The 14,346-nt window shown below is 31.1% G+C and overlaps 2 protein-coding genes across 5 annotated transcripts in view; one reads left to right on the top strand and one right to left on the bottom strand.

The window, feature by feature from the left end:
• Window positions 1–3,492: 3,492 nt before the first annotated feature.
• LOC122569767 (far upstream element-binding protein 1-like) lies at window positions 3,493–3,735 on the bottom strand. Its single transcript, XM_043731328.1, has one exon. The coding sequence runs from the start codon at window positions 3,733–3,735 to the stop codon at window positions 3,493–3,495; it is 243 nt and encodes an 80-aa protein (XP_043587263.1).
• Window positions 3,736–5,812: 2,077 nt separating this feature from the next.
• The window catches only part of LOC122569527, a 353,752-nt gene continuing 345,218 nt past the window's right edge, over window positions 5,813–14,346 (top strand). For all 4 annotated transcript variants that reach the window (XR_006317495.1, XM_043730692.1, XM_043730694.1 and 1 more), the window contains exon 1: window positions 5,813–6,166. Coding sequence is in view for 1 of the 4 variants with exons in the window: in XM_043730694.1 (XP_043586629.1) it covers window positions 6,148–6,166 (19 nt within the window). In the remaining 3 variants the exon portion in view is untranslated. The remainder of the gene's footprint in view (window positions 6,167–14,346) is intronic.

The raw sequence follows: 14,346 nt of genomic DNA, 5'->3' as shown, positions 1-14,346 counted from the left end.
ATATTTTTTAATTAGATTCATTATTTAAATCACAAATGTATTGTAAAAAGGTAGATTACACATAGAGTGTGCAGATTGAAAATTTATTTTTAACATTGCACTGTACGCATTAATTAGAATTTCATACAATTTGAAAGAGAGAACGAATAAGCAAAATTTTAATGAATTCTCATTTTAAAAAAATGTAACGTTTAATAAAGGAAAATTTATAAAAATCATAATAAACACGCTATCGGTCACCTTTTCCTTTTAAACAGCAGAATGTTTTGCTTCGAAAATTTGAATCCTATATGTAGTCTATGTTTCATTTATATAGGGAGACTTTTAAAATTCTTCACTTAATTCTGAGCGTGATTGATATTCTATAATGTAACATATTCGGAAAATGTATGTTTTGAAAATGGTAACGTTATTGATTAAATAGTAATAAAAAGTACAGGTGATTCACATTTAATTAGGAATTCAATTTCAAGGAAAATGTATTATATTTATATGTAAATATCAGTCTTCATGATTACCATACTTCATGTATATTGGTCTTACATCTCATCTTTAAGAAGAAAATTTCATAGTCATCTGCAATCATTAGTATTTGAATCATTAATTTAGTAATAAATAATCTATTTAAATATTTGATGTCATTTATGCATAATAATCAAGATTTTAAACTTATACATTAGACATGAAAAATAAAATTGTACAGTGGTTATATTGAATAATTCTAATTTATTATAATACTTTAGTAACATAGTAATAATTTAGTAATATATACTTTAGTATATATTGAAGCATAGTATATTATAATTAATTACTAACTATAGTGAATAATAAGATTCGACCAATTTTTATTTTATTTTTATATTCGTTTAAAATAAATATACAATAATCAAAAAATCTTATTACCGTACTCAGCATAACTACTTTAAAGGCGGGAGAAATGCATAATTTTTATTCATAATTTATAAGGGAATAAAATAAAAAAAAAGACGAATGAAGGAGTGCAGGGATTAAACAATGACAAAAATAAATGAATTGCAAATTTTAATATTAAAATATGTTTTGGACATACATAAATTAAAATGTCTACTGATCTTTAATCGCGAATTAATCTTGTAAAATGACCCCGTTATTATTTTATACTCGTATATATGCGGTTATATACGTGATAATATGTAGCTGGTAATTTTTAATTTTTCTCCTAGATTGTAGGTCGTTAAATTTGTCTTGCCATTAAGATGCCATAATGCCATAATGCCATTTAAGAAAGTCAAGACAACCTTGATTTTTTTTGTTGAAAAAAGGTATTTTTTTGCACATTTCTAATTTGTTCACAATATTTCTTTGATAGATTATACCAGAAATCGGAAATGCCAGGAAAATGGTGGTTACTTTTAGAGAATACACCCTGTATATCATATGAACTTTAAATTGTTTATTTAAATCTTTATCAATAGTATATTAAAATTAGATAAAATTAGAATTATAATTCGTCGGTGTGTTATCTCTCCTAAATATGATCACAATAATTTCTTTATCAATTTAGACTGGAGAGTATGCAAAAACCTTTTCTAACTTATACAGAGTTTGACAACTAAACGAGCTGAGAATGATGCAATTCTTAAATAACAAGATCGTTTCACAACATTTGATTATTTCCATTCCACGTATTAACTTTTAGAAACAATTTCAATGATATATTATAGAATCTATAGAATACAATCGTGTTGATCTTTTTATTCATGAAATTGTAACAAAATTACATTCAAAAAGAATAAGCTAGCGTTCACGGACTCTTGAGCATAGTAGACGCACCTACTATCAATTCATCACATTTGTATAAACGGCGATACGCGTTATTAACAGGTTGCAAATAAGCAATACCGGAGTGGTTTAATTTAATTCAACATTTAAACAAGAAAAGTCCTTCTAAAGATCATCAGGATAAAATTAGTCGTCTACTATCCATTTCTTATCGTCAACAGTAATTCAAACTTGGAAACAGCAGGCGAGACTGGCGAATGATTACGAAGGCGGAAGTCAGGCGAATGAAGTTAAAAAAATATTTTAAGCGTGGGAAGGAAATCAGAGATGTATTGAGACAAACATGTGAGCATTTTGTTTTTGAGCTGGTTCTAAACACCTGTAAAGTGCGTAATGATAGTAAACGAAGAGCTGGCACGCAAATATTTTTTCGGAAGAAGACGTTTAACTAACTCAAAAAGCGTATCTAGCCTTGCCTTCTGCGGAGAAAGAATATCAATATGCATAAGGGTCTGAGGGGTATCTGGCGCCCGAAACTCTTTCCTAGCCGGATACTTGGTTCGTTCGCAAGCTATAACAAGCTATGAATTATGAATTGTACCAGGACGAGGGTTTCGTTTCTCTGTGTGTGCTCTCGTCTACTCCTCTTACGACTGTCCAATTTAACAGACGACCCGTACTCGTACGAAAATCAACAAATATTGTTCTTGCTACAGTTATAACTGGTGGCTCGTTATTACGTAAATATTTTGCACCGTGAAACTGTAATTAAAGATCTATTAAATCAGCTCACGCTGGACTAATTACATTGAAATTGCCGCCGCCACGCATCCCCACCCTTGAAATACCGTCGAATCACTGAATACGGAAAACTTCTCGTCAGTAGCCTCATCCTTCTTTTCATTTCTCTCTTCCTGTTTTCTTTTCTTTCCGTGCCTCTCTTTTTCTCTTCTTCCTTTGCTACTTTTTTTGTCGATTAGTTTACGCGAAAATCAGTAATTTTCCCGTTTTATGCATATGTATGTATTTATGTATACGAACATAATTCTTCGATTGAGAAACGGTTTTTATATCAAATTCGGAAAAGCAGAAAAGTATCTCAATTGGACAGGTATTTTTCTTTTTTGTGTGTGTGTGTGTGTGTGCGTATGTTCATCGATTTCTCCGAAATGGCTTGACCAATTAATATGATTCCTTTTGAATCTCGTAGAACATGTTCTACCGCTGGTCCTGTTACCATATCTTTTTTGCAAAAGTTCAATTTTTATGCTTTTTCATCGACTACTCAGGACTGGGTTGAGCTATCAGGATGAAACATTTTGTATCTTCTAGGAGTAGACCATCAATCGGTCCCGTTCGCAAAATTTTTTTTTGTTTCCTAATTCTTAACTGTTGCCATTGCAAATGAGCTATTGCTATTCATCGATTTCATTTCATTATATCTGTGTCTTCTCTACAAATTCATGGCTGGTAGCAGTGTAGTTTTAAGCATACTTAGGTCGTTTCGTTACACATTGGTTGTAGACTTCAGCTGTTTCTTTGCCAAAGAAATCTTAATCTTTGCATTGCTGCAAGTTGTTCTCTCGTCATGCGGTTTATTGGAAATTTTGTGCGGTTCTATATCAAATGTAGCTAGGCCATATAAATTTCTCGCACACCTCAGAGCGTAAGGGACATAAATTTGTCCCTTTGCAACATTTTTTCTTCTGCTAAGGTCAATTACAGCTCTATTTAGTATATGATGTATAGTTGTTTAGCATATTCTACCTTTGGTGGATCACCAGTTATCCTTAAAGGTTTTTCTTGTTCTTGAGAAGGACCTTCTTGAATAACAACCATCTTAGCTCCAGATTTTTCTTGAAGTTGTTTTATCGTTTCTCCGCCTTTTGCAATAGTTAAACCAACTTTTAGCCCAGGAATCATTATTTCGACAAATCCTGAATGACTCATTATTCCTCCACAGCTTCCACCCATATCACCAATTCCTTCAGTTTTAATTCTTTGATTTACAATTGATAATACCAATTCTTTCGCTCGAAGCTAATATTTTTCCTGATGGAAGTTTAACTTTTTGTATTTACTTGTGAGTAAGGATAGTTTTGATAGCCCAGTATATGATGTATAGTGTCTCTTATAATTTATGTATGGTTACTTCCCAGCTAATGATAATTAGCGATATTCTTCGTTCAACGTCTTCATAACCTACCGTCGCTAAAGAAGGTTGCTATTGCTGAAGATATCGGAATGTACCCATCGATATTTTTGAACAGTTTCACCAAAAAATACGAAATAAAAGATCTTTTGCCAAAAAAATATTACTGATTTCGAAAAGCGCTAAAAAGTATCAAATAATTTCTATTTTATTTGTATTTTAATTAGACACATACACATGAAACATCGGTTAGATTATCTTCTCGAAGGCGGCAGAAAATTAAAAATATTACTAATGTATAGTCTATCTTATTTGTAATTATATAACATCAGTAATAGTAGCGATTGTATCTTAAGTTAGTGCTATATATAAATGTACACTGTATATTTAATTCCATTAATCTGTACACTATTGATACATTCAGCGTAATTTATATCTGCGCGGGTACAAGCGGCACTTTCAATTTGGCCACAATTAAAACATGTTTTTAGTGACTTTGCATTACAATATATTGCAATTTAATGCAATTACATGTAAATTTGTTGAAAATTAAATAATATAAATATAAACAAGCCGATTCGAAAAATTCGGAGTGCGTTTGACAATACCAACATTAAAGTCTGGTTTACATGTGACTGAAATAAAAGAAAATTATTTTGAATGAAATTTAAAATTCAAAGAGATAGGTACTGTTTCTAGACAGAAGGCAACAGAAAAAGTGTAATTTTTAATGAAAAAATTTTGGACAACATAGTCGTCGGACAATGTTACTTGAATAATTGAATCGGAGCAGCATATGTGTGTGTCAGTAGTGATATTAAACTAAAATCTTGATCCTTATTAAAGAATAATCAAAAATTTATTAATTCTTTGAATACTAAATATTCTGAACTTGAACGTTTCCGACAAACAATGTCCGATTTCATAGGATCCTTAGGCTCATTATAATACACATAAATATATTTTGTATACCACGTAAAATATTAATTGCTTGTAAACGCATATTAAAATTGTTATTCCAATTTTTTGGTGCTAATTTTAATTTTCAGATGCTTACTTATTGCTGACAAAATGTAGTTTAAAGCAAAAAATTACGGATAAATCAAACTGCTATATTTTACTTTTTATAATCGTTACAGCAACATATAATAGAATATTATAACAAAAAAAAAAATGTAAATCATTTTTAAAACCCAATGGCAATAATAAAATTGCAGCTTACAATTATAAAAATTAAAACAAAATACTTAGCTTTTTATATACTAAATCTCCTTATAAAATCTCCTTGTAAAAAGTCATGTGACATTACATTAACTTTTACATAAAGTTCTTACATTGTAAGTTTATTATTTTCCGAAGTACATGAGATTCTAAATACTGATTCTAGAAAGCTTAATAAATCGTACATATATGAGAACATGTCTTTTTAAATTATACCAACTCCATGGAAATTAAACGAGGATGATTGCCAGACTAATATGATTACGATGATGCTTTCCGAAGTTACTACAGTCACTCATAATTCCAACACGTGAACGAAATGTAGATAGTTGTAATGATCTGATGATAAACATTTAAAGTACGCATCGATACAGGAGAAAACATTATTTATCGTTCTCTGCCACATCGACTTCGACTAAAATAGAAATTTGTCTGTCAATAATACAGAAATCTATCTCTGCAACGATCGATACTTTTGTATCTACTTTCATTTTTGCACAGATTCCACTGTAATTTTTCTTTCACACTTTCTCACATATCTACAATCGGTAAAACTGTAATTTCTTAGAGCGAACGACTGGCGTCTCTGACCGAGAAATATTAAGCGCAGGAGCCAGGGGCACGATTGTCCTCACGGGTTGCTAGTCAGCAGGAGTTTAGTCGGTGCCGGTCCCGAAACGCGTTCACGTCTGGACATTCTACGGCACAGAATATCTAAGATGGCAACAAATATGTACATTTGATAGGGCATTCGATTCGAGGAGAAATCCGATTCTGTTCGACCAGAACAATACGGCATAATGAACGGCTGACGAGGTATAATACGCGGCATGAACGGATAGTTGAGGGACCGGTGGTTGTCAGTTCATTCCTTAAAATTCCGAAACGAGTCCAGCTTCTCGGGGGTGTGATATCGCTTTCCGTTTAACCAACTTGCCATATACGGCTGTTACCTGCGCGAAATAGACGTGGTGTGTGGGAAGTTAGGCATTCCAATGGCACGCCCGTGACCAATGGTTCCACAGGATAGAGGTAAGCAATACGTTCGTCACGTCGACTCCTTCGTCCTTTTTCACGCCGCTTTTCTATACAACACGCGCCAATCATTGTCACCGATTGGTGACAAATTTTCATTGAACTGTGTTTTTTCAAGAATCCATCGATTAATTGATAGTACGGTAGAATTTGTCTTTATATCGAAACTTTTGTTATTACTTGTAAGATTTAACGATGGTCGACGAATCTATGAGAAGTCTATAATTATTAAAAAACAAAGATAACATGCTTGTATTTTATTTTTTAAATTGAATTTTCTAAATTGAATTCGTTTATATCGAGATTTTTTTTTGGTGCTATTGGTAACATTTCACGCTGATAAATGAATCTGGTTGAGGTGAAGGTTATAATTATTTTTAAGTGGAACAACATTTTTGTATTTCATTTAGAAAGTAAGCTTGATAGATCGAATTTTATAAAATGAAATTGCCTATTACGTTTGTATCAAAATATTCGTTGCCTCATATCGATAACATTTAACAGTGATGAACAGATCTATCAGAAGTTCCTAATTATTTACAAAATATGCTTGCACTCTATGTAGAAGGCGAATTTTGTAAACCGAAGTTTGTGAAAATACCTGTGTTGAAATTGTTTATCGTCTTTGTATCAAAATGTTTACCCTCATATGATTTAACAATAATGAATATATACGAAATCTGTATCTATTAAAAAAGAAACAACATGCTTGTTTAGAAAATGAATTTTGTGAAAGAATTCTACGAAAATGATTTTATATAAATGGAGTTTATGGAGTTTATGGGCAAGTCTATTTTAGAAAATTTTTCTTCGCGTTCTTACTCATATATATATATATATATATTTAGATCCATGATTGAAATAATATTTGAAGATATAAAATTCTATAGTGTTTATCGCATTTAATAGAAGGATTAGAACTTGCTAAGGGAATCGAATTGATAGTAACTTTGATCCCTCTTTGACTTACTCTGTTCGTCATTAAATTGCTTGTGGACATTGATCCAAGAATCGCAGGTAATCTGATAGTAAGATGAAAATTGACTGAATTAGTTCTAGACTGGATAATGTAGAAATCCTGCAATTAAAATTACAAGTTCGATAACTGCTCTTATCCAGCTCATTTCAATTAATCATTTATAGCAAATTGGACTTACAATTTCGCCAGATAAAGATGAAATGATATTCCTAAAATTATGTATATATTTCAAATGATTTTTATTAATGTAATTTCTCGTAAATAATTTTAAAATTTTTATGAATATTGATTTCTAGTATTTAAAATTAAAATTATGAATAAGTTTGAAAAATTTAGTTTATTAAATTTCGATATTAATTTTAGGGGACGTTACTACATATGTATGTTTAATAAATGTTCATCTTAAAAAATATAGTTCTTTGATATGACACGTTCATTGAGTGCGAAACCGGATCTTACTTCGAAGTAGACTACCTGTTTTCTCGTTAGACAGATACATCCATTTTCATCTTCGAATTACAGTTATTTTTACTTAGTTTTTATAAGCACTTAGTGTGTTAATTGCAGTAATGAATATTTTTAATGATTTTTCCTTGGATAAATTTGATAAAGTATATTTGGAATATTTCTCTTTAAAATATGAAAGGAAATATTAACTGATATGTTTAAATAAAATTTATGTAACAACGTACGATAAAAATATCATTAACGTAAATAAAGTTTGTAATTGTCAGAAAATCATTATTTTTACGCTCCTGTTTAAAAAATTGACAAGTTAGCACCGTTTATGAAATTATTTATTAATAAATTAGAAAAGTATTATAGTATACATATTTATTATGAAATTCAGAAAATTAAAAATTATAATTAAAGTTATGATAATTATTAATAAAATAGTATAATAGTATAATAAATTTAGTTATTTATATTAAGTTTGGTGAAATAGTTAGCTTTCTCCGAATAATTGTAAAGTCGTTGATCATCGCATTGTAGAATATGAATAGCTTAAAGCAAACAGTAGATAACAAAATTTAATAATTATTATTCTATGGGTGCTCCGTAGATTGTTGGTTTATAAATTCTGAAACTATTTGCTTTATTCCAGTCTTTCCCTACTTGTGCATAGTGGGATTTCCATAATATTAGTTTTAGAATGTTATATTATTATTTCAAACTGATTCATTTAATTATACTTTTCCATGAAGTCATATTATTATTTCAAAATAATTTTAGTTAATTGATTGCGTTAAACAAACTTCAAAATGCAGTATACCCTGTACTTGTAAAAATTTCACAAAAACCGTCTGATCATCAACTTTCGTAGTACTATTACGTGTAAATTTATTTATGAATCACTATATATATAGCATTCATATTTTTACTGACTGATACGATGAAAACAGTGCTCTATATTAATAAGTTATTTGGAGCATCTTTGCAGGCTTCAAAGAAAATAATATCGCCATAATCTTTTAAATTTGCTTTTATATTTTTAATCTCCTTTAATTTAAGAAAAATCCACGATAAAGGAGCCACCTCTGATTTCGGTAATTCTTTAATATGTTGTCAAAATGTATATGCTTTAATTTATTTTATCCGATCATAATTCATTCATTATTAACACTTTGACTGCCACGTCGAAATCACATGTTTCGCTCAGCACGCCACAGTGTTTTAACACAGTGCACCGTTAGATGCAAGATTTGTTCTGATCTTTTATTTATTGATGTTCTAATAAAAATGTTTAATTGTTCAATGGGACTCTTCTTATTTCAAAGTATATTCTATTTATCGGTTATATTCAAAATACCCTAACTGAATTTTCATTCAATTTTTACAATTGTAAGAAGTTCAAGCGCGTCACAGGAGAAACCATGGCCGGTCATACATGACCAACGTGGCAGTTAAAGTGTTAAGTAATAACATTAAAATTTGTTTAACTATAGCACTGTTTCTGCATATTAGAATTATCATATCAACCATAAGAATAACAGAAATCAAAATAAACATCAATGAAACTAAAAAACAAATAATCAATAGTGACATAAATTGCTACGATTTCGTTAATCATAAATGGTTGTACTACAAGTAGGAGAGTTATAAAAATAATAAAATTTATCATACAAAGATTAAGAATAGACACCAACACCAAGAGACAACAACCAAGACAAGCGAAGAAAGAAATTATTCGAGTACTTCAATACTACCATAACTTGATATCCTGTCAATCCTGTCAGTTATATTACCTTCATTCTTTACAAATTCTCACCAAAAACATTGGATAGTTCAGGAAGTTGCTAATGGCATTTGGAAGATATTTTATGAAATTTACTATATCTATATGTATAGAACTAGTATACCATTAAACAATAGCAGCAAATTCCTTGAAGTAACTTTTGCAAGCTTCTGAAGTATTCAATTTTTTATCGCGAAAGAATATTTTGTATCCATTTCTCATTGAAATATACAGGGTGGTTGGTAACTGGTGGTACAAGCGGAAAGGGGATGATTCTACGCGAAAAAAGAAATCGAAAATATAGAATAAAAATTTCTCGCTTGAGGTTTTGTTTTCGAGAAAATTGACTTTGAATTTTCGCTCGATACGCGTGCACTTTATCACGTCTCGGCTGGCATAATCGGACATCTAATTATTGGGCCGTATTTTTTCGAAAGAAATGTAACGTCAGCAGCATATTTTGATTTCTTACAAAACAAACTACCGGAATTATTAGAAGATGTACCGCTGAGAACTAGAGGAAGTTTAATTTTTCAACAAGACGGTGCACCGCCGCATTTTAGTCGTCGTGTGAGAGATTTTTTAAACCAAAAAATTACCAAGCCTGGATTGGTCGTGCTGGAATAATAGCTTGGCCACCACGTTCTCCTGACTTAACTTCTCTTGACTTTTATTTATGGAGCCATATTAAATCAATTGTCTATACTGAAGAAATCGCAAGTTGCGAGCAATTGAAAGAAAAGATTATTGTAGCCTTTCATACTTTAAAACAATCGAATACGTTAGAAAGTGTTCATAGAAATTTAATTAGAAGAGCAGAATTATGTGTTCGGCAGAATGGGCAACATTTTCGGCAATTTTTGTAATAATAAACTTTATGATTACTTCATATTATTTTATATTATATTATAACGAGACGTGATGAAGTGCACGCGTACCGAGCGAAAATTCAAAGTCGATTTTTTCGAAAACAAAGTTTCAAACGAAAAATTTTTATTCTATATTTTCGACTTCTTTTTTCGCGTAGAATCATCCCCTTTCCGCTTGTACCACCAGTTACCAACCACCCTGTATAAGATCTTTCTTTCAAATATCATCAAATATATCATATATAAATATATTAAATAAAATCGTCTGATCGGAGCCATTCTAAATATTCTGAACAGTCCATTACAAAGCTACACTGGCGCTCATAAGCAGCCGGGTACCCTAGCCGACTTATAGCAACAATTAAAATGTATAAAGTAGTGAACAAATGGCTAAAATTAATATTTATCATCTTGCTATATACTTAACTAATAATCAGTTTTAATTATTTGTTTAAGCATTAGTCAACAATAAATTAAAATTGAACACGCAATTCGTGGATGCACCTACTATAGTTTTTATTCAAATTTCTTAAATATTACTGTTCGAACTAACAATAGTCTTTTCATGGGCTTAGGAGGACCTTTTTTATCTGATCTACATTGTCTCGGAGAACAGATATGTATTAGTTGGTCAAAAAGTTCATGCAGTTTTTCACATGTAAATAAAAAGCGATTTTTTTAATAAAAGGAAATATCTTTATTCAATATTGTATTGTCCATTTTGATTTATAATCCTCTCGCATTTTTCGAGCAGTGTCAAAATCACATGTTCATAAAAATTCCCATCTTTCCTGCAAATTTAAATATTGCCACACGAGCTTATTGGTCAACCTAATAATTTAGTGCTAAAGTACTTTTGGAGAATATTTTGTTGTAAATTTTGTTGAAAAGTTATATTATAAGTTAACTTTTGTAAATATTAATATTTTACTGCATATTTAATAATCTTTTAAATAATATTTTACCATATCATACTAATAAAATAATGGTATAAACACATAATGTTCATCCGCAGTTCTGTAATTAGATTATAACTTGTCAAAAATAAGTGTATAGATGTTCGGATACTTTTGATTGATAGCGTATTATCAAAAAAATGATTCCATTTCTACAAAAGCACCTTGCAGAATATCACCTAGGTATTTTCATCCCGAAGATCTTCGACTACCTATAGTACGATTTTCACCGTATTACTTCGAAACAGAAGTTGGACATTGTCTTTGCAAGAGCACTACATAGATTCATTTCAGACGGGACACGCGTCACATAGTTTCTTGTGAGAATTTTTAAAAAATTCAAGACAGACCGTAGGTGAGACAGGAATACATATATGTATAGCGCAAATAGCTACGTAACCAGACGCGATCTAGGAGAGCAGTGAATTTATGAATTCTCGTCCAACGTAATTTGCTTGAGACGTGAATAAAGACCGTAATTTACGGCAGGGAGATTGTTATCCTATTCTCTCTTGATATTATGTAGAAATTTTTGTAGCAAGGCGCTCTAGGGATGCCATAGTTCGCGCGTTGTTGCCTAGTTCATTCGAGTTTGAACGAGACTTATACATTGTCGGAGATAAATCACTTTTTCCGGAAGAAAAATCCGGTGATATATGAGCAACAATAGGGCATTAATGTTTAGAATTGAAAGAAAAGCGTGAAATATGAGTGTGACATTGGTTGGTTGGATTCTTGTAATTCAGTTGTTGGTGTATTTTATCGGCTATTTCCATGCATTTTGTATAACTTACTTCGGAACAGTATTCAAAAATGCAAAATATTTATTGAAATTCTTATTCTAATTCTCGATATTTTACAGATCATTGCATAAATTTTGTGATTGAAGGGAAAAAATTTACTGTGTATACTTCACAGATATTGTATCAATTGTAAAAGATTTCTTGCCAAAAAAATATTATCGACTTCAAAATATACTTTATGATTACTTCATATTATTTCATTATGTATTTCTAATCTTCCGTTACGGCAAAAACAAACTTAAACTGCGATAATATCCATCGAGACAACAATCTACAGTGAGATCCGTTATAACGAGACGTAATAAAGTGTACGCGTACCGAGCGAAAATTCAAAGTCGATTTTCTCGAAAACAAAGCCTCAAACGAAAAATTTTTATTCTATATTTTCGACTTCTTTTTTCGCGTAGAACCACCCCCTTTCCGCTTGTACCACCAGTTACCAACCACCCTGTATATATATTTTCAACAATTATTATAAGCAATAATTTCTATTTTATTTGTATTTTACGTAGACACGTATGCAGTAAAGATTACATATTTACTTACTAAACAGCATATTAAATGTATCACAACCTTTTTAAAGGCGGCGCAAAATGTCGTAAAGTGCTTCTGGTATAACAATGCATGAGCACCACACTATAATATTTAAACTCGTTTATATTTATGTATATTATTCAAATTTTAACAAATTTATACCTAACTGCATTAAATTGTGATGTATTGTAATACTGTCACCAAGAGCATGTTTTAGTAATGGTCAGATTGAAAATTCTTGCTTATATCCGTACTGATACAAATTGCAGTCAATGTAGTAATAGTGCACATGTTATCTTAATTATATATACATTAAACTTGTCACTAACTTAAGATACAATCGTTACAATTACTGATGCTATACCATTAGAAATGGAAATAAGCTATAAATTAATAATATTTTTAATTTTGCGCCGTCTTCGAAAAGCTTGTAGTATATTTAATATGCTGTTTAGTAAGTGATGAGTGACCTTAGCCGTTATTGCATATGTGTCCAAATAAAATATAAATCAGATAGAAATTATTTCATATCTTTTAGCGCATTTCCAAGTCGGAAAAATCTTTTTGGCTATAGATCTTCCATTATCTTTTATTTTACATTTTTTAGTATAGTGATCAATATTATAGGGTCAACATAAAATAATCTTCATTGCCGTTAAAAAGACTTCAATTCTTAATTCTCATTAAGCTGTTCAGCCTCGCATGCGAACGAGGAATAAAGCAGCTGTACTCCGTCACATATTATACCTCGAACAGTGATAGAGAAGGATATTTCTATAACTTAATAATTGTCATATACGATCTTGCACTGGAAGTACACTTATACTTGAAAACGAATCTAAAGAACAATGTTTGCTGCGGCGGTAACACGAATTGAAGCCTATATTGAGAAACGCAACCGTCGAACAATTCGCATATGTTTCGTTAAACAGCTGATTATTGAAGCAGTTTTGAATTAAGTACATAAAGAAGGAGTAATTGTGAAGAACTGTTGCATTCAATAACGTTAGCGGGGGGTTCACAATTTATTTATTCTTTTTTTTTTGCATTACTTATTTATAGTCGCATCAACTACGAAGTCATTAGTGACTACTTGAGGTTATACACTATACTAGATATATCATTGTGGTACTAGCGTTCTAGTACTCTAGGATAGCACCAAGACACTACTAATCTAATGTCTTAGTACGTACTCCGAGAGTAAGCAACAATTACTTTTAGTACAATTGAAGAACATGTGTGACCTACAGTTTAAGGTACACTGCGAACTACCAGAGACCTCGCTGTAACAAGGACATACAATTCTGAATAAATCAAGTTGCAGAGGTGCCGGTACCTTCAGGGTTCAAACCGGGTACTCCTCAATTGATCACGAGTTATGTTGTAATGAAACATATTAATTTCTGATTTAATAAATAGTTCTATGGTAATCATAAAGAAATTTACATGGCCAGTACTTAAAAGAGATCAGCTGAAAGAGGGAAAATTGACGCACTCAGTACTTCTAAAATTTTTACGATGAGTCTATTGGAATCAGATTCAAAGATATCGGTAGCTACATTCTGAAATCTCCAGTAACAGCAATATTTCAAGTGTGGAGACATTGTGTAACATGGCAGGTAGTGAAGACGTTGAGCGAAAAATGTTACCGCTCATCCTAAGCTGAAATATTATTAAGTAACTATATACATTAATTACAAGGGACTAAATAGGGCCGTAATTGGTCCTGGCGAAGATAATTTTGTAAAGGGCCAAATCTACGTCGCTGTTAATCGTGAAAAGTTTAAACGATTTAACCAT

The sequence above is a fragment of the Bombus pyrosoma genome, linkage group LG7 (assembly GCF_014825855.1).
Source record: "Bombus pyrosoma isolate SC7728 linkage group LG7, ASM1482585v1, whole genome shotgun sequence".
Lineage (NCBI taxonomy): Eukaryota > Metazoa > Arthropoda > Insecta > Hymenoptera > Apidae > Bombus > Bombus pyrosoma.
This window is presented reverse-complemented; position numbering and strand designations above follow the sequence as displayed.

Bases quoted from the DNA above. Each gene is read 5' to 3' on its own strand.
- LOC122569767 (XM_043731328.1), bottom strand. From the start codon at position 3,735: ATGGGTGGAAGCTGTGGAGGAATAATGAGTCATTCAGGATTTGTCGAA.